At 41.6% G+C, this 21,901-nt stretch overlaps 1 protein-coding gene across 7 annotated transcripts in view; it reads right to left on the bottom strand.

The window, feature by feature from the left end:
• LOC109873521 (ral guanine nucleotide dissociation stimulator-like) overlaps nucleotides 1-21,901 on the bottom strand; it is a 131,231-nt gene that overhangs the window by 82,461 nt on the left and 26,869 nt on the right. For 5 of the 7 annotated variants that reach the window (XR_004206139.1, XM_031809017.1, XM_031809019.1 and 2 more), the window contains exon 1: nucleotides 12,803-13,283. The exons of the other annotated variants lie outside the window; for them this stretch is intronic. Coding sequence is in view for 4 of the 5 variants with exons in the window: in XM_031809017.1 (XP_031664877.1) it covers nucleotides 12,803-12,994 (192 nt within the window). In the remaining variant the exon portion in view is untranslated. Of the gene's footprint in view, nucleotides 1-12,802; nucleotides 13,284-21,901 lie in introns of those variants that run through there. 7 annotated transcript variants of the gene reach the window in all.

Below are 21,901 nucleotides of genomic sequence, written 5' to 3'. Positions count from 1 at the left end.
AAGGGCTCAAGGACCTCTTCTATGTGTGATACAGTTTCCATAATTTGCAAATAAATTCATAAAAAATCCTACAATGTGATTTTCTGGATTTTTTTTCTCATTTTCTCTGTCATAGTTGAAGTGTACCTATGATGAAAATTACAGGTGTCTCTCATCTTTTTAAGTGGGAGAACTTGCACAATTGGTGGCTGACTAAATACTTTTTTGCCCCACTGTATTTGGTGACATGTGATTATATTTAGTATAGTTTTACCTAAAAAGGATAACTTTTTAAATGTTTTACAATTTCTTTTTCTGATAATCACTGAGGAGGATGGTCCTCCCCTTCCTCATCTGAGTAGCCTCCACTGATTAAAGAGTAACAGGACCATGGCCATCAAGAGATATCTTGTCAAATTCTGGCAACATGCATCTTTAACTATCTGATAATCCGCAGGGGAGCTCAATCGCTCCCTGGTTTTGGCCAAAGGGCCTAATGCAAGAGAAGTTCAGTCCCCCTCCTTCCCACAGCCTTCTAAAAAAAATTATCTTCTATGATGCTGCTGGGGAAAAACGGGAAGCAGCCTTCAAAGTATGGATCCAGCTGATCAGAGCAGATTTCCATGCTTCAGAACCTGGCTAAATAGGGTTTTCTGCAAATCCCTCTTTATTGGATGGGCTTTAAATAGCTATTGTTGACCCAAGCTCGTCCCGAGATTCACAAAGGGGGGACTTGTTGGTCAGATGTTTCCACCTTGGTGTCAGGTTGGATGAGTCTGTTGGAAGTTGAGTTGGAGTCAATTCAATTTCACTGCCATTTCACTCGCCAATCCTCACAGGACAATCTTCAACTGACAAATTGGATTTTTGTCTTCCACTTACTGGTGTTGATTGGAAATTGAGCCCTATAATGGTATACAGCTAGTACTTGACAGCATGTTGTTGTTCGTCCAACACTGGATGTTCGTTAATACTTTATTTTCTAGCACTAGTAAAATGTACTTGATAGGCAGAGGCAAACAATGTACAGTTGAAGTCGGAAGTTTACATACACCTTAGCCAAATACATTTAAACTCAGTTTTTCACAATTCCTGACATATAATCCAAGTAAAAATTCCCTGTTTTAGGTCAGTTAAGATCACCACTTTATTTTAAGAATGTGAAATGTAGGCCTCCAGGCCTCCATGCACACGCTTTTTTCAGTTCTGCACATTTTCTATAGGATTGAGGTCAGGGCTTTGTGATGGCCACTCCAATACCTTGACTTTGTTATCATTAAGCCATTTTGCCACAACTTTGGAAGTATGCTTGGGGTCATTGTCCATTTGGAAGACCCATTTGCGACCAAGCTATAACTTCTCAACTGACGTCTTGAGGTGTTGCTTCAATATATCTACAGAATTTTCCTACCCCATGATGCCATCTATTTTGTGAAATGCACCGGTCCGTCCTGCAGCAAAGCACCCCCACAACATGATGCTACCACCCCCGTGGTTCACGGTTGGGATGGTGTTCTTCGGCTTGTAAGCCTCCCCCTTTTTCCTCCAAACATAACGATGGTCATTATGGCCAAACAGTTCTATTTTTGTTTCATCATACCAGAGGACATTTCTCCAAATAGTACAATCTTTATCCCCATGTGCAGTTGCAAACCGTAGTCTAGCTTTTTATGGCGGTTTTGGAGCCATGGCTTCTTCCTTGCTGAGTGGCCTTTCAGGTTATGTTGATATAGGACTCTTTTTACTCTGGATATTGATACTTTTGTACCTGTTTCCTCCAGCATCTTCACAAGGTCTTTTGCTGTTGTTCTGGGATTGATTTGCACTTTTCGCACCAAAGTACGTTCATTGCCAGGAGACAGATGTTTATACTTGCATACGATTGTTTATACAAATGAACGTGGTACCTTTGGGCATTTGGAAATTGCTCCCAAGGATGAACCAGACTTGTAGAGGTTTACAATTCTTTTTCTGAGGACTTGCCTGATTTATTTTGATTTTCCCATAATGTCAAGTAAAGAAGCACTGAGTTTTGAAGGTAAGCCTTGAAACACATCCACAGGTACACCTCCAATTGACTCAAATGATGTCAATTAGCCTATCAGAAGCTTCTAAAGCCTTGATATAATTTTCTGGAATTTCCCAAGCTGTTTAAAGGCACAGTCAACTTAGTGTATGTAAACTTCTGACCCACTGGAATTGTGATACAGTGAATTCTAAGTGAAATAATCTGGCTGTAAACAATTGTTGGAAAAATTACTTGTGTCATGCACAAAGTAGATATCCTAACCGACTTGCCAAAACTAGAGTTTGTTAACAAGAAATTTGTGAATGGGTGAAAAACGAGTTTTAATGACTCCAACCTAAGTGTATGTAAACTTCCAACTTCAACTGTACTTTTGTCTAGGCCTCTCTCTCTTGCAGACTGAGAATTACTGACAAGTAGGTTTAAAATATATATAGCTAAAGTAGAGTGACTGGCTTGTCAATTATTGTTCTGTCTCGATTGGGTCTATTTCCGTTTATTGGAGGGAAAGTTGGCCATTGAAAGAATGTGTCAGCTGGCTGAGACCATGGCATATGTCCCACTAGCCAAGGTGGAAAATGTAGTTCTACCATGAAGATCTCTGTGATCTGTAATAATAATTCATTAAGGTCTTCGCAATGCGCATACTAATTGCAGAGCATAGTCAGCACAAGTTGCTTTAAATTCTCCTCTTTGACCAAGTTTTGCTAGTGATTTATGGCCATAAGATTTGGATAGTGTGTCAATTACCACAATACAACCTGTTTCCTTATGCCTGCACACTATATCTATGTGCCTGGGTAGAAATGGACACCAGTTGCTCTCGCTCAAGCCTCCTCTGCTTTTGTACAGTACAGTATGGGTGAGAGAAAGCAGAGTTGCTTAATGAAACAGCAGATGTGAAATGCAGCTGAGGCCCTTATTTCCACAAAGGACAAGCAGCAGTTCTGAGTTAGCCAGTAAGCCAACGCTTCTCCTCCCTCCAGAACTACATGATGGAGAAGATTCATGTTGAAACGCTTCACAGTCACACACCGCTCACAAAGGTCTTTAGTGTACGGGGGGGTTCAAAGCTGACATACGGAATTGTTTTAAGAAGGTCATGCCATGGATCATTTATCTATTTGATTTAGAACTTTAGGACCCCTTTAGGTATCTCCAAAAAAGATTTAATTTGGCCTTCACTAATATAGCCCATAGAAACACAATGAATAACAAATCCATAAATCCATAAATGGCAAAATAGACAGTCAAAAAATAAATGATAAGGAGTAAGGTTTTGAAGTGTCTGTTCTATATCTAGGAGATATAAGAAAGCTCAGGAAATATATACACTGAACAAAAATATAAACGCAACATGTAAAGTGTTGGCCCCATGTTTCCTGAGATGAAATAAAGGATCCCAGAAATGTTCCATATGCACAAATTTGTTTACATCCCTGTTAGTGAGCATTTCTCCTTTGCCAAGATAATCCATTCACCTGACAGGTGTGGCCTACCAAGAAGCTGACTAAAAAGCTTGATCATTACACTCATGCACCATGTGCTGGGGACAATAAAAGGCCACTCTAAAATGTGCAGTTTTGTCACACAACACAATGCCACAGATGTCTCAAGTTTTGAGGGAGCGTACAATTCGCATGCTGACTGCAGGAATGTCCACTAGAGCTGTTGCTCATTTTTCTACCATAAGCCGCCTCCAATGTAATTTTTGAGAAATTGGCAGTGCATCCAAACAAACCTCACAACGCAGACCATGTGTATTGTGTTGTGTGGGCAAGCAGTTTGCTGATGTCAATGTTGTGAACCGAGTTTCCCATGGTGGTGGTGGGGTTATTGTATGGGCATAAGCTAAGGACAACGAACACAATTGCATTTTATCGATGGCAATTTGAATGCACAGAAATACCGTGACAAGATCCCGAGGATTATTGATGCCTTTTTTTTAAAGGTATCTGTGTCACGCCCTGGACATAGAGAGGCTTTTATTCTCTATTTTGGTTAGGCCCGGGTGTGACTAGGGTGGGCATTCTATGTTCCTTTTTCTATGTTTTTGTATTTCTTTGTTTTTGGCCGGGTATGGTTCTCAATCAGGGACAGCTGTCTATCGTTGTCTCTGATTGAGGACCATACTTAGGTAGCTCTTGCCCACATGGGTTTTGTGGGTATTTGCTTTCTGTTTTGTGTTTTGCACCTGACGGAGCTGTTTCGGTTGTTCTTTTTGTTACTTTGTATTTAGTGTTCAGTTCTATTTAATGAATGACAAACACATACCACGCTGCGCTTTGGTCCTCACCTTCTTCCACCTTCTTTACAATCTGTGACCAACAGATATATATCTGTATTCTCAGTTATGTGAAATCCATAGATTAGGGCCTAATTTATTTATTTAAATTGACTGATTTCCTCACTCTTTGTAATTGTTGCATGTCGCGTTTATATTTTTTGTTCAGTATATACAGTGCATTTGGAAAATATTCAGACCCCTTGACTTTTTCCCCATTTTACTACGTTACAGTCTTAAAATTGATTAGTTTTTTTCCTCATCAATCTAAACACAATACCCCATAATGACAAAGCAAAAACTGGTTTTTAGAAATGTTTGCAAATTTATAAAAAATAGAAAACTGAAATCACATTTACATAAATATTCAGACCCTTTAATCAGTACTTTGTTGTTTCTGTGAAAAAAAATAGTGTGGCAATCTCAAAGACTGACTGTCAATCGAAACTGGACGCTCCAAAAAAGAATTCTAATCACACCGGTTTGAGCGTACACTGCAGCGACCAGTGTAGAATGATCACACCCATATTTTGGTACATGTCGATTTTTTAAACACAGACTTACTTTCTGTATCAAGAGAGAATGGTTGTATTAATCTTTTTGCAGGCGGTCGTGTTCTTTTGATGAACATATTTTCAATTTTGACAGTATAATATATTTTTGATGAATGTCTTGTGGAATCTATTTTGTAAATCAACAACATTGTTCCAAAAAATTGTTGTACGCGATTGAGAAAAAACTTTAAAAGCACTTACTATAGAATTTTGTACTACATTGTAAAAGACTGTCCCATAAGACATTGTACCATAGTGTACTATAGTACATACTATAGTTTACCATAGTATACTGTGGTGTGTACTATTTTTTTTTTCACCTTTATTTAACCAGGTAGGCTAGTTGAGAACACCTTTATTTAACCAGGTAGGCTAGTTGAGAACACCTTTATTTAACCAGGTAGGCTAGTTGAGAACACCTTTATTTAACCAGGTAGGCTAGTTGAGAACACCTTTATTTAACCAGGTAGGCTAGTTGAGAACAAGTTCTCATTTGCAACTGCGACCTGGCCAAGATAAAGCATAGCAGTTCGACACATATAACAACACAGTTACACATGGAATGAACAAAATATACAGTAGGAAAAAAAAGAAAAAAAAGTCTATATACAGTGAGTGCAAATAAGGTCAAATAAGGGAGTTGAGGCAATAAATAGGCCATGGTGGCGAAGTAATTACAATATGGCAATTAAACACTGGAATGGTAGATGTGCAAAAGATGGATGTGCAAGTAGAGATACTGAAAATATATAAATACAGTATGGGAATGAGGTAGATAGATGGGCTGTATACAGATGGGCTATGAACAGGTGCCGTGATCTGTGAGCTGCTCTGACAGCTGGTTCTTTAAAGCTAGTGAGGGAGATGGAAATCTCCAGCTTCAGTAATTTTTGCAGTTCGTTCCAGTCAGTGGCAGCAGAGAACTGGAAGGAAAGGCAACCAAAGGAGAAATTGGCTTTGGGGGTGAACAGTGAGATATACCTGCTGGAGCACGTGCTATGGGTGGGTGCTGCTATGGTGACCAGTGAGCTGAGATAGGGCGGGGCTTTACCTAGCAGAGACTTGTAGATAACCTGTAGCCAGTGGGTTTGGCGACGAGTATGAAGCGGGGGCAGCCAATGAGAGCGTACAGGTCGCAGTGGTGGGTAGTATATGGGGCTTTGGTGACAAAACGGATGGCACTGTGATAGACTACTGAGTAGAGTAGAATGTGCTGAGTTTGCTGAGTAGAGTGTTGGAGGCTATTTTATAGATGACATCGCCGAAGTCAAGGATCGGTAGGATGGTCAGTTTTACGAGGGTATGTTTGGCAGCATGAGTGAAGGAAGCTTTGTTGCGAAATAGGAAGCCGATTCTAGATTACATTTTTGATTGGAGATGCTTAATGTGAGTCTGGAAGGAGAGTTTACAGTCTAGCCAGACACCTAGGTATTCGTAGTTATCCACGTATTCTAAGTCAGAGCCGTCCAGAGTAGTGATGCTGGATGGGCGGGCAGGTGTGGGCAATGATCGGTTGAATAGCATGCTTTTAGTTTTATTTGCGTTTAAGAGCAGTTGGAGGCCACGGAAGGAAAGTTGTATGGCATTGAAGCTCGTCTGGAGGTTAGTTAAAACAGTGTCCAAAGAAGGGCCAGAAGTATACAGAATGGTGTCGTCTGCGTAGAGGTGGATTAGAGAATCACCAGCAGCAAGAGCGACATCATTGATGTATACAGAGAAGAGAGTCGGCCCGAGAATTGAACCCTGTGGCACCCCCATAGAGACTGCCAGAGGTACGGACAACAGGCCCTCCCATTTGACACACTGAGCTCTATCAGAGAAGTAGTTGGTGAACCAGGCGAGGCAATCATTTGAGAAACCAAGGCTGTTTAGTCTGCCAATAAGAATGTGGTGATTGACAGAGTCGAAAGCCTTGGCCAGGTCGATGAATACAGCTGCACAGTAATGTCTCTTATCGAGGGCGGTTATGATATCGTTATTAATGACCTTGAGAGTGGCTGAGGTGCACTAGTATGTGAGACCAACAAATAAATGTACTATGATAACGTACTATGTACTATGCTAACATTCTAAATAATGTCATTTATGTATCCATATTACTATACTGCGCATGACAAACTGCTAACCTGCTAGCCCAGGCCCGCTAGCTGTCTGAATCGCCGTGTTTCCAGCTAGCCCAGCTACTCACTGGACCCAATGATCACTCGGCTATGCATGCCTCTCCCTAATGTCAATATGCCTTGTTCATTGCTGTTTTGGTTAGTAATTATTGCCTTATTTCATTGAAGAGCCCTGCTCAATACGCCTTAGCTAACCCTTTAGTTTCACCTCCGACACATGCGGTGACCTCACCTGGTTAAAATGACGTTTCTAGAGATAATATCGGTCTCATCGTCACTCAATGCATAGGTCTACCTCCACTTTATTCACATCCTACCATACCTTTGTCTGTACATTATGCCTTGAATCTATTCTACCGTACCCAGAAAACTGTTCGAACGTACTAGACGACCAGTTCTTATAGCGTTTAGCCGTACCCTTATCCTACTCCTCCTCTGTTCCTCTGGTGATGTAGAGGTTAACCCAGGGAATGCAGTGCCTAGCTCCACTCCCATTCCCCAGTCCCTCTCATTTGTTGACTTCTGTAACCGTAAAAGCCTTGGTTTCATGCATGTTAACATAGAAGCCTCCTCCCTAAGTTTGTTTTATTCGCTGCCTTAGCACACTCTGGCAACCTGGATGTCCTAGCCGTGTCTGAATTCTGGCTTAGGAAGACCACCAAAACCCCTGAAATTTCCATCCCTAACTATAACATTTTCCGACAAGATAGAACTGCCAAAGGGGGCGGAGTTGCAATCTACTGTAGAGATAGCCTGCAGAGTTCTGTCTTACTATCCAGGTCTGTGACCAAACAATTTGAGCTTCTACTTTTAAAAATCCACCTTTCCAGAAACAAGTCTCTCACCGTTGCCGTTTGCTATAGACCACCTTCTGCCCCCAGCTGTAGCCTGGACACCACATGTGAATTGATTGCCCCCCATCTATCTTCAGAACTTGTGCTGTTAGGTTATCTAAACTGGGACAAGCTTAACACCCCGGCCATCCAACAATCTAAGCTTGATGCCCTCAATCTCACACAAATTATCAATGAACCTACCAGGTACAACCCCAAATCTGTAAACACGGGTACCCTCATAGCTATCATCCTAACCAATCTGCCCTCCAAATACACCTCTGCTGTCTTCAACCAGGATCTCAGCGATGACTGCCTCATTGCCTGCATCCATAATGGGTCTGCGGTCAAACAACCACCCCTCATCACTGTCAAACGCACCCTAAAACACTTCAGCGAGCAGGCCTTTCTAATCGACCTGGCCCGGGTATCCTGGAAGGATATTGACCTCATTCCAACAGTAGAGGATGCCTGGTTATTCTTCAAAAGTGCTTTCCTCACCATCTTAAATAAGCATGCCCAATTCAAAAAAAATCTGAACCAGGAACAGATATAGCCCTTGGTTCACTCCAGTACTGACTGCCCTTGACCAGCACAAAAACATCCTGTGGCGTACTGCATTAGCATCGAATAGCCCCCGCGATATGCAACTTTTCAGGGAAGTTAGGAACTAATATACACCGGCAGTTAGGAAAGCAAAGGCTAGCTTTTTCAAACAGAAATTTGCATCCTGTAGCACAAACTCCCAAATTTTCTGGGACACTGTAAAGTCCATGGAGAATAAGAACACCTCCTCCCAGCTGCCCGCTGCACTGAGGCTAGAAAACACTGTCACCACCGATAAATTGAAAGAAATTGATACTTGATCATTTCAATAAGTATTTGTCTAAGGCTGGCCTTGCTTTCCACCTGGCTAACCCTACACCTGCGAAGCTGATGTTCTGCAAGAGCTGCAAAATCTGGACCCCTACAAATCAGCCGGGCTAGATAATCTGGACCTTCTCTTTCTAAAAATATCAGCTGAAATTGTTGCAACCCCTATTACTAGCTTGTTCAACCTCTCTTTCGTATCATCTGAGATCCCCAAAGACCTCTTCAAAGGGGGAGACACTTTAGACCCAAACTGCTACAGGCCTATATCTATCCTACCGGCCTTTCTAAGGTCTTCGAAAGCCAAGTTAACAAACAGATCACCGACCATTTCCAATCCCACCGTACCTTCTCCGCTATGCAATCTGGTTTCTGAGCTGGTCATGGGTGCACCTCAGCCACGCTCAAGGTCCTAAACGATATCATAACCGCCATCGATAAGAGAAAATACTGTGCAGCTGTATTCATCGACATGGCCAAGGCTTTCGACTCTGTCAATCACCACATTCTCACCGGCTGACTCAACAGCCTTGGATTCTCAAATGACTGCCTCGCCTGGTTCACCAACTACTCAGACAGATTTCAGTGTGTCAAATTGGAGGGCCTGGACCTCTGGCTGTCTCTATGGGGGTGCCACAGGGTTCAATTCTCGGGCCGACTCTTTTCTCTGTATACATCAATGATGTCGCTCTTGCTGCTGGTGAGTCTCTGATCCACCTCTAAGCAGACGACACCATTTTGTATACATCTGGCCCTTCTTTGGACACTGTGTTAACAAACATCCAGACGAGCTTCAATGCCATACAACTCTCCTTCCGTGGCCTCCAACTGCTCTTAAATGCAAGTAAAACTAAATGCATGCCCTTCAACTGATCGCTGCCAACACCTGCCCCCCCGTCTAGCATCACTACTCTGGATGGTTCTGACTTAGAATATGTAGACAACTACAAATACCTAGGTGTCTGGTTAGACTGTAAACTCTCCTTCCACTCACATTGAGCATCTTAAATCTAGAATCAGCTTCCTATTTCGCAACAAAGCATCCTTCACTCATGCTGCCAAACATACCCCTGTAAAACGGACTATCCTACCAATCCTTGACTTCGGTGAAGTAATTTACAAAAAATCTTCCAACACTCTACTTGGATGCAGTCTATCACAGTGCCATCCGTTTTGTCACCAAAGCCCCATATACTACCCACCACTGCGACCTGTACGCTCTCGTTGGCTGGCCCTCGCCTCATATTCGTCGCCAAACCCGCTGGCTCCAGGTCATCTATAAGTCTTTGCTAGGTAAAGCCCCGCCTTATCTCAGCTCACTGGTCACCATAGCAGCACCCACCCATAGCACCCGCTCCAGCAGGTATATCTCACTGGTCACCCCCAAAGCCAATTCCTACTTTGGCCGCCTTTCCTTCCAGTTCTCTGCTGCCAATGATTGGAACGAACTGCAAAAATCACTGAAGCTGGAGACTCATATCTCCCTGTAACGGATCTCGTCCTCCTCTTCCGAGGAGGAGTAGCGAGAAGGATCGGAGGACCAATGCACAGCGTGGTAAGTGTCCATAATGTTTAATCAAACACGACAGAACACTGGAACAAAACAATAAATGTGAATAAACTAAACAGTCCCGTGTGGAAACAAACACTGACACGGAAGACAAACACCCACAACTCAGAAGTGAAACCAGGCTACCTAAGTATGATTCTCAATCAGGGACAACAATTGACAGCTGCCTCTGATTGAGAACCATACTAGGCCGAAATCCCAAATTATAGAAAAACGAACATAGACAACCCACCCTACTCACGCCCTGACCATACTAAAACAAAGACATAACAAAGGAACTAAGGTCAGAACGTGACACTCCCCTCACTAACTTTAAGCACCAGCTGTCAGCTGTCAGAGCAGCTCACAGATCACTGCATCTGTACATAGCCCATCTGTAAATAGCCCATCCAACTACCTCATCCCCCATACTGTTATTTATTTGGCTCCTTTGCACCCCAGTATCTCTACTTGCACACTCATCTTCTGCACATCTATCACTCCAGTGTTTAATTGCTATATTGTAATTATCTCGCCAGTATGGCCTATTTATTTCCTTACCTTCCTTATCCTACCTCATTTACACACACTGTATATTTACCTTTTCTATTGTATTATTGACAGCATGTTTGTTTATTCCACGTGTAACTCTGTGCTACAGTCATGACCATAACAATACTACAGTGAATACTTTAATATATAAATATAGTAATACTACAGGGTTTATACCATATCAAACCAAATCAAATGTTATTGGTTATGAGGTGAGTGTGTAATGATAGGACGGAAGTCTCTTAAAGGTTTACGCCGTTTCTAGGAGCAGAGGCTGGGGTGAGGTGGCCTCTGATGTTCCCCAGTGATACTACCAGAGATACGCTTAATATGTGCTGAATTAACCTTTAAACACTATCAAATCAAATCAAATGTTATTTGTCACATACACATGGTTAGCAGATGTTAATATGAGTGTAGCGAAATGCTTGTGCTTCTAGTTCCGACCGTGCAGTAATATCTAACAAGTAATCTAACAATTTCACAACTATCTTATACACACAAGTGTAAAGGAATGAATAAGAATATGTATATGTAAATATATGGATGAGCGATTGCCAAATGGCATAGGCAAGATGCTGTAGATGGTATAGAGTACAGTATATACATATAAGATGAGTAATGCAGGGTATGTAAATATTATATAAATTGGCATTGTTTTAAGTGACTAGTGATACATTTATTACATCAAATGTTTAATTATTAAAGTGGCTAGAGATGGGTCAGTATGTTGGCAGCAGCCACTCAATGTTAGTGATGGCTGTTTAACAGTCTGATGGCCTTGGCCCATAGCTTACTATAGTATTTTTCCATGTGGTTACCCATGGCATTCACAAACGTTCACATACACACTACAATACACACAAGCCTAACACACTTAAACTCACACAAAATGTGACACACACTAAAACTCTTATGCCCACACATGGCAGCAACAAACATAAATAAAGATGAGTTGACAATGACCCAATTGTAAGACAACCTGAAAAAAAAGCTTGTGTCTACTAGCTGTACTAGACGAGACAGAATAAACCCTTGTCACCTTCACAAACAGAAACACAGAATCTCAGGACCAAAGAGACCTTATGACATAGCCTATAACCTATGGCATCTCCAATGAGGTAGTGTGTTATTTGGTAAGTAGAACACACACTGCTTGGACAGCAATCAACACGGTGACCCATTGGAATCCAATTGAATCAATGACTTCTACTGGTTCACTGGCACAGTTTTAAAAAGCTGCCTCATGCCATTTGGATGGGAAAATAACTAGTGACTGGTGTTTGTTCCATATAAAAATTATTGTTTTATTCAAATCAAATTGATGATGAAAATAAGAATTTGTTCTTAACTGACTTGCCTAGTTAAATAAAGGTAAAAAAAAGGTTTAAAAAAGTAAGAAAAAAGAAAAACGCATGCCACCTTGTCCTCCAATCATGGATGATTAATATGACTGATTAATGCAATTTATTCATCACAGCATTTTTTAAGTAATGTTGGGTAATTTGCAGAGATTATAACAGTTATAGTTGAGTGTCTATACATTATGGACTATTGTAGTTTCATCACATGACTTGTACAGCAAGTTGTTTGCAGGGTTCACTTGCAAAAGAGACCCGTGTCTCATTGTTGACTCCCTGCAAAAGTTAAAGTAAAATAAAATAATAAAAACTGCCTATATTATGAAACTGGTTTCATGTTTATTCTTCATCAATAAAGCATGTATATTTCACAACGTGCGTTGAAACATTTCAGAAAACAAATGGGTTACTAAAACAATGTTGCGGAATATCAAAAGGACATCTGCACTTAAATGTATTGAACTTGAGTAACTGGTTCATTGACACTAAGGCAGAAAGAAACAACAAAACACAACAGAACATACCGTTTCTCCTCTAAAAACCATAGGCCATTCTTGCTTATCGATCAGATGTCGCAGATTCGACAGCAGACCCGTCACCAGACGCATGAATGAACCACACAAATGTACAGTGCGCCCAGCGCGCAGTGAACAAATTACTGGTGATTTCCTTACCTCCAACAGCGGAAGGTCGGGGTCCAATTGGGTGAAGCTATGCAGGACAACGGGGCTCACATTCCCGGCGACCTCTAGTTTCACGCCGTCCCAGATGTTGCGAATCCTCCAGGTGCTGGCATCGAACATCACATCAGGGGAACCCAGTTTGATTATGCGCCCCTCGCACTGAGCTACCGTTAGATAAACCATTGGTGTCGTCCGTCTGTATTGCTACAACGGCAACATTGTTACGAAGCCCACACCGCGGTAGTCTTTCATCGTGTCATGCGGTTAAAAACGGTGGCACGGTCCTTTTTCTCACAAAAGCAAGCAGAAGACCCGGGTGATTGTAGGCTACAAACCAATTTGTGTGTGTACAGTATGTCTGCTGCAGGAAGCGAGGACGGGGTTAGCTTGGAAAGGTCCTCCACAGATCCTCCCCCGACGCAGGAAGCCTGCCCCCTCTTGAGAAGCTGATGTCATTTTCACAGCAAAGTCGTTCTGTAGGACATAGGTAGTAAACTTTAGTGCTCTTACCACGATTCACACCCTCATGTTAACGTTTCTAAATGTAGCCTTTATTTAACTGGGCACGTCAGTTAAGAACAAATTCTTATTTACAATGACGGTCAAACCTGGGCCAAATGCGCTCTGCCCTATGGGACTCTCAATCACAGCTGGATGTGATACAGCCTGGATTTGAACCAGGGACTGTAGTAATGCCTCTTGCACTGAGATGCAGTGCTTTAGACCGTTGCGCCACTCAGAAAGATAAGGGCATAGGCATAATGTGTCCACCAAAATAAATTTAAACAACTGGGCAAAATGTCTCATGACCTTTTCAGTTTTCACTTGCAAATAGCCCTTGATTTCTATGATAGATCTGTATCCTTCTATCAAGAAATGACATCCATTCCATGAGAGCAATATTAGGCTCTTTTGCCACTATGGGCAATATACCACGGCTAAGAGCTGTTCTTAGTCATGATGCAACTGGATACAGCCCTTAGCCAAGTTACAGTGTATTGGCCATTTACCACAAACACCTGAGGTGCATTATTGCTATTATAAACTGGTTACCAATGTCATTAGAGCAGTGGTATATGGACTGATATATCACAGCTGTCAGCCAATTAGCATTCAGGGCTCGAACCACCCAGTTTATAATAGTGTCTATAGTTCTACTGTGCAGTATGCATGCCAGAGCATAAATTGGGATTTGTAAGGGTGGTGCTCTTCCCAAAACCATCTGTTAAACATTTCTAACAAATCTATTAGGCCTACATTCAAGCCTACATTCTCACTGTCTAGCACCTTAAAAACGGACATAATATTCTATTACACTTTAGGCGGGTTAGCTGACAACATCACGAACACGATGTGCACGCTTCAAAGGGGTAGAACGCCGTATGTTGTTATGATTCTGGATGGTCAGATAGCTAGCAACAATGACAACAAACCGCCTGGTGGAATTGTAAGTGGCTCGTTCTTGATAGCATGTCTTGTTTTGAGTTGTTTTGACTGATGTCACATCTAATGCTAATATTGAAAATATTTGCAAGAGAACTTGCTAACCAACAATTGTAACAATGTATTTGAGAGACAAGTGTTCATTGTGCAACTATTTGTTTTCAATAAATATTGGAGACCAAATATAGTTTACAAGTTATCAGCAATCTATCCAACCCTGGCTGTTTTGCCCCACAGTTGTGCAGATTTATTGCTAAACAACCAACCGTTGTATAGCATTGAAGCATATTTACTCTGGGCCTGCTTAAAGGCAGTGTTTGAAAAACCGTATTTCACAGTGTAAAATTACACTGTGAAAGTGAAATACAAAACAGAGAAAGAAACAAACTCATTTGTGTCTCGAGTTGCCCCCACACATATCCATAGCAACATCTTGGCTGCTCCACTTCTGTTTTGCGTTATGTGTGGACTGAGCAGGCCGACTCACTGCCAGTAAGCACAGGCTGAAAACCAGGGTTGGGTAGTAGTGAACTAAACTCAGCAAAAAAAGAAACGTCCTCTCTCTGTCAACTGCGTTTATTTTCAGCAAACTTAACATGTGTAAATATTTGTATGAACGTAACAAGATTCAACGACATAAACTGAACAAGTTCCACTGACATATGACTAACAGAAATGGAATAATGTGTCCCTGAACAAAAGGGGGTGTCAAAATCAAAAGTAACAGTCAGTATCTGATGTGGCCACCAGCTGCATTAAGTACTGCAGTGCATCTCCTCCTCATGGACTGCACCCGATTTGCCAGTTCTTACTGTGAGATGTTACCCCACTCTTCCACCAAGGCACCTGCAAGTTCCTGGACATTTCTGGGGGAAATGGCCCAACAGGTCCCAGACATGCTCAATGGGAATGAGATCTGTGCTCTTCACTGGCCATGGCAGAACACTGACATTCCTGTCTTGCAGGAAATCACGCACAGAACGAGCAGTATGGCTGTTGGCATTGTCATGCTGGAGGGTCATGTCAGGATGAGCCTGCAGGAAGGGTACCACATGAGGGAGGAGGATGTCTTCCCTGTAATGCACAGCGTTGAGATTGCCTGCAATGACAAGAAGCTCAGTCCGATGAAGCTGTGACACACTGCCCCAGACCATGATGGACCCTCCACCTCCAAATCGATCCCGCTCCAGAGTACAGGCCTCGGTGTAACGCTCATTCCTTTGACGATAAACGCAAATCTGACCATCACCCCTGGTGAGACAAAACCATGACTCGTCAGTGTAGAGCACTTTTTGCCAGTCCTGTCTGGTCCAGAGACGGTGGGTTTGTGCCCATAGGCAACGTTGTTGTCTGGTGATGTCTGGTGCGGACCTGCCTTACAATAGGGCCTACAAGCCCTCAGTCCAGCCTCTCTCAGCCTATTGCGGACAGTCGGAGCACTGATGTAGGGATTGTGCGTTCCTGGTGTAACTCGGGCAGTTGTTGTTGCCATCCTGTACCTGTCCTACAGGTGTGATGTTCGGATGTACCGATCCTGTGCAGGTGTTGTTACACGTGGTCTGCCACTGCGAGGACAATCAGCTGTCCGTCCTATCTCCCTGTAGCACTATCTTAGACATGGCAATTTATTGCCTACAGTACTCATGTCTCCTTGCTGCATGCCTAAGGCACTTTCACACAGATGAGCAGGGACCCTGGGCATCTTTCTTTTGGTGTTTTTCAGAGACAGTGGAAAGGCCTCTTTAGTGTCCTAAGTTTTCATAACTGAGACCTTAATTGCCTACCGTCTGTAGCTGCTAGTGTCTTAACGACTGTTCCACAGGTGTGTAACCGATGTGAAATGGCTAGCTAGTTAGCGGTGGTGCGCGCTAATAGTGTTTCAACCGGTGACGTCACTCGCTTTGAGACCTTGAAGTAGTGGTTACCCTTGCTCTGCAAGGGCTGTGGCTTTTGTGGAGCGATGGGTAACGATGCTTCGAGGGTGACTGTTGATGTGTGCAGAGGGTCTCTGGTTCGAGCCCAGCTTGGGGCGAGGAGAGGTGACGGAAGCTATACGGTTACAGGTGCATGTTCAGTAATTGGTTATTAAGCATGGGAAACAGTGTTTAAACCCTTTACAATGAAGATCTGTTTAGTTAGTTGGATTTTTATCAGTTATCTTTGAAAGACAGGGTCCTTGTTTATTTGTAGTTCAACTAGTAATTTAACAACATTTGTGCAGAACCTTGGTGGTAATTGAACTAAATTCAAATTTAGGTAGTGTTTTCAGTCGTTAATAACCTTTTTGCCATGTAAGCGGTGTAGATGATTACAGGAAGTACATGCTCCTTTTTGCCATGTAAGCGTTTTAGATGATTACAGGAAGTACATGCTCCTTTTTGCCATGTAAGCGTTGTAGATGATTACAGGAAGTACATGCTCCCTTTTGCCATGTAAGCGGTGTAGATGATTACAGGAAGTACATGCCCCTTTTTGCCATGTAAGCGTTGTAGATGATTACAGGAAGTACATGCTCCTTTTTGCCATGTAAGAGGTGTAGATGATTACAGGAAGTACATGCTCCTTTTTGCCATGTAAGCGGTGTAGATGATTACAGGAAGTACATGCTCCTTTTTGCCATGTAAGCGTTTTAGATGATTACAGGAAGTACATGCTCCTTTTTGCCATGTAAGCGTTGTAGATGATTACTGGAAGTACATGCTCCTTTTTGCCATGTAAGCATTGTAGATGATTACAGGAAGTACATGCTCCTTTTTGCCATGTAAGCGTTGTAGATGATTACAGGAAGTACATGCTCCCTTTTGCCATGTAAGCGGTGTAGATGATTACAGGAAGTACATGCCCCTTTTTGCCATGTAAGCGTTGTAGATGATTACAGGAAGTACATGCTCCTTTTTGCCATGTAAGAGGTGTAGATGATTACAGGAAGTACATGCTCCTTTTTGCCATGTAAGCGGTGTAGATGATTACAGGAAGTACATGCTCCTTTTTGCCATGTAAGCAGTGTAGATGATTACAGGAAGTACATGCTCCTTTTTGCCATGTAAGCGGTGTAGATGATTACAGGAAGTACATGCCCCTTTTTGCCATGTAAGCGGTGTAGATGATTACAGGAAGTACATGCTCCTTTTTGCCATGTAAGGGGTGTAGATGATTACAGGAAGTACCTGCTTCTTTTTGCCATGTAAGCGGTGTAGATGATTACAGGAAGTACATAGTCCTTTTTGCCATGTAAGCGGTGTAGATGATTACAGGAAGTACATGCTCCTTTTTGCCATGTAAGCGGTGTAGATGATTACAGGAAGTACATGCTCCTTTTTGCCATGTAAGCGGTGTAGATGATTACAGGAAGTACATGCTCCTTTTTGCCATGTAAGCGGTGTAGATGATTACAGGAAGTACATGCTCCTTTTTGCCATGTAAGCGGTGTAGATGATTACAGGAAGTACATGCTCCTTTTTGCCATGTAAGCGATGTAGATGATTACAGGAAGTACCTGCTTCTTTTTGCCATGTAAGCGGTGTAGATGATTACAGGAAGTACATGCTCCTTTTTGCCATGTAAGCGGTGTAGATGATTACAGGAAGTACCTGCTTCTTTTTGCCATGTAAGCGGTGTAGATGATTACAGGAAGTACATGCTCCTTTTTGCCATGTAAGCGGTGTAGATGATTACAGGAAGTACATGCTCCTTTTTGCCATGTAAGCGGTGTAGATGATTACAGGAAGTACATGCTCCTTTTTGCCATGTAAGCGGTGTAGATGATTACAGGAAGTACATGCTCCTTTTTGCCATGTAAGCGGTGTAGATGATTACAGAAAGTACATGCTCCTTTTTGCCATGTAGGCGGTGTAGATGATTACAGGAAGTACATGCTCCTTTTTGCAAAAATAAAATATGGATGAAGTATGCAATAATTTATTTTCTCTTTCGGAATCAGATCTGCCTCATTTCACTTTAAATATATTTTTTGTGTTTAATAGACTAAATTACAAATTCTGTTAATTTTACACCAGTAATCTGTTCTTGCAATTTGTTGTCTATGACATTTCAGATTGACTTATGACAAAAGTAAAAGTAGCTAAAAGTAGCTAAACTAAAGTTACTTTAGTTAAGTAAACTATATTTTTCATAGGGGTAGCTTTAGTTTAGCTACTTTCAGTGTGAAGAAATTGGTAGCTTGGTAAACTATCTTTTCAGAGTAGCTTCCAACACTGCTGAAAATACATTTAGAGAGGCTGAGGAATGTGATGAAAGAGAAGGGAGAGGAGAGGAGGGGGAAAGGGGGTTTGGTGACAGAGGATGTTGGGGTCCTACTGTCTACAGTGAAAAACTGAGGTCATGGGTGGGTTTCTAAGTGAGTATGAGATTGTACTTTTGCAGAAATGTGATTGTCTTATTGTGATGAAACATGTAATAGACACAATGCTGTCTCTGAGCTCCACGGACAATTCCTTTGACCTCATGGCTTGGTTTTTGCTCTGACATGCACTGGCAACTGTAGGACCTTATATAGACAGGTGTGTGCCTTTCCAAATCATGTCCAATCAATTGAATTTAGCACAGGTGGACTCCAATCAAGTTGTAGAAATATCTCAATGATGATCAATGGAAACAGGATACACCTAAGCTCAATTTCAAGACTCATAGCAAAAGGTCTGAATACTTATCTAAATGTGATATTTACGTTTTTTACAACAATTTCTAAAATCTGTTTTTGGTTTGTCATTATTGGGTATTGGGTTTGGGTTTGTCATTATTGGGTATTGGGTTTGGGTTTGTCATTATTGGGTATTGGGTTTGGGTTTGTCATTATTGGGTATTGGGTTTGGGTTTGTCATTATTGGGTATTGGGTTTGGGTTTGTCATTATTGGGTATTGGGTTTGGGTTTGTCATTATTGGGTATTGGGTTTGGATTTGTCATTATTGGGTATTGGGTTTGGGTTTGTCATTATTGGGTATTGGGTTTGGGTTTGTCATTATTGGGTATTGGGTTTGGGTTTGTCATTATTGGGTATTGGGTTTGGGTTTGTCATTATTGGGTATTGGGTTTGGGTTTGTCATTATTGGGTATTGGGTTTGGGTTTGTCATTATTGGGTATTGGGTTTGGGTTTGTCATTATTGGGTATTGTGTGTAGATTGATGAGGGGAGAAAAATACAATTTCATCCATTTTATAAAAAGGTTGTAAAGCAGGGGCGCAACTTTCACTGGGGACGTGGGGGACATGTCCCCCTAAATTGTAAAATTGCATTTTTGTCCCCCCCCCAGTTTTATCATTGAAATGTGATAGAAAACGAGGCACTGCTTTAGGACCACATGGACACCTCCGAGCGGTCGGGTAGGCAGTTTGGAGTGTTTATATAATTATAATGATTCCCCCCCCACTAAACCAAAGTTGCGCCCCTGCTGTAACGTAACAAAATGTGGAAAAAGTCAAGGGGTCTGAATACTTCCGATGCACTGTATGTATTTACTGTGCATCTGTGAGTGTGTATGTGTGTGTGTGTGTGCGCACACACCTGAGAAAAAGCGTTTATACTCCTTTTGACTTTCCCTGCTTGTTCCAATAGGTAATCGCTGTAGAACATTTTTGCTGCAGATTTAAGATTACTATTGGCAGGGGAATGACTTCAATAACGGGTGAGTAGTCCACAGCCCTCTGCACCCTTACATGAGAGATAAGTGGTACGATGGCACACTGCCCTTGCGATAAGTGGTACGATGGCACACTGCTCTCTTCCTCTCTTAGTTTCCGGTCCGTTTGACCAAACAACAAGGAGGTCATATACTGTACACTGGGTTGTCACTTAGTGCAGTGACTGAGTTGACATGACTTAATAACCTCTACGAGATCAGTGTCCCTATACCGGGACGGTTGTTACCGTGTGCTAATGTGACTAGAATGCGGTTGTAAGTAACATCCAACTTTCCAGGACATAGACATGTCTTATATGTGCAGAAAGCTTAAATTCTTGTTATTCTAACTGCACTGTCCAATTTACAGTAGGGATTACAGTGAAACAATACCAATATATTGCTTGAGGAGAGTGCACAACAACAAAACATTGTTACGGTACTTGGTTTGATACATTCACCTCTGAAGCTAAATAATGTAATTCAGTAATCTTGCTCTGATTTGTCATCCTGAGGGTCCCATAGATAAAATGCAGTATTGTTTTGTTTGATAAAAATACATTTTTAAATTCAAATGTAGGAACTGGGTTCTAAAGTTTGAACCCCTGCTGTTGCTGACCCCACATCCAACCACCCGGCCATCTAGATGTGTGAAGGTTAGTGTCTTTTCTATAGAGAAGCTAATTTTCCATCATGTATGACCTGCCTGGGAGTGTTTATTTTTGTATTTTTTTTACCATATCATGTTTTAAGTTCTCTATAGTCATGTAGTTGAAAATGTATCAATTGACCAATTCGGCACATTTGGGCAGACTCGATACAACATTTTGTGCAGCATTGCAACGCTTCAGTGGATCAGTCTGAAACTTTGCACATACACTGCTGCCATCTAGTGAACAGCATCTAAATTGCGCCTAACCTCCAATATTATACTAAGGCCTTTCTCTTGCATTTCAAAGATGATTAAAAAAAATACAAAATAGAAAACGCATGTTTTTTTCAAAGTGTTTCCTTTCAAATGTAATCAAGAATATGCATATCCTTGCTTCAAGTCCTGAGCTACAGGCAGTTAGATATGGGTCTCATTTTAGATGAAAATGTAAAAAAAAGGGTCTGATCTTAAGTAAAAATACTTTAAAGTACTACTTATTAAGATATTTTTGGGGTTTCTGTACTTTACTGTTCATATTTTTTGACAACTTTTTCCTCACTACATTCCTAACGAAAATTATGTACTTTTTACTCCATACATTTTCCCTGACATCCAAAAGTACTCGTTACATTTTGAATGCTTAGCAGGACAACATTTTTTTAAATTCACACACTTATCAAGAGAACTTCCTTTGTCCTTCCTACTGCGTCTGATCTGGCGGATTCACTAAACACATGCATTGTTTGTAAATTATGACTGAGTGTTGGAGTCTGCCCCTGGCTATCCGTAAATAAATAAAAAACAAGAAAATGGTGCTGGTTTGCTTAATATAAGGAATGTGAAATGATTTATACTTTTACTTTTGATACTTAAGTATATTTAAAACCAAATACTTTTAGACTTTTACTCAAGTAGTATTTTACTGGGTGACTTTCACTTTAGTCGTTTTCTATTAAGGTATCAATATCCCTCTCATCATCACTCAATACCTAGGTTTACCTCCACTGTATTCACATCCTACCATATCTTTGTCTGTACATTATACCGTGAAGCTATTTTATCGCCCCCAGAAACCTCCTTTTACTCTCTGTTCTAGACATTCTAGACGACCAATTCTCATAGCTTTTTTCCGTACCCTTATCTTACTCCTCCTCTTTTCCTCTGGTGATGTAGAGGTGAATCCAGGCCCTGCAGTGCCTAGCTCCACTCCTATTCCCCAGGAGCTCTCTTTTGATGACTTCTGTAACCGTAATAGCCTAGGTTTCATGCATGTTAACATTAGAACCCTCCTCCCTAAGTTTGTTTTATTCACTGCTTTAGCACACTCTGCCAACCCGGATGTTCTAGCCGTGTCTGA

This window comes from Oncorhynchus kisutch, linkage group LG29, assembly GCF_002021735.2.
Source record: "Oncorhynchus kisutch isolate 150728-3 linkage group LG29, Okis_V2, whole genome shotgun sequence".
Taxonomy (NCBI): Eukaryota; Metazoa; Chordata; class Actinopteri; order Salmoniformes; family Salmonidae; genus Oncorhynchus; species Oncorhynchus kisutch.
The sequence above is the reverse complement of the archived record's forward strand: the minus strand, read 5'-3'. Positions and strand labels throughout refer to the sequence as shown.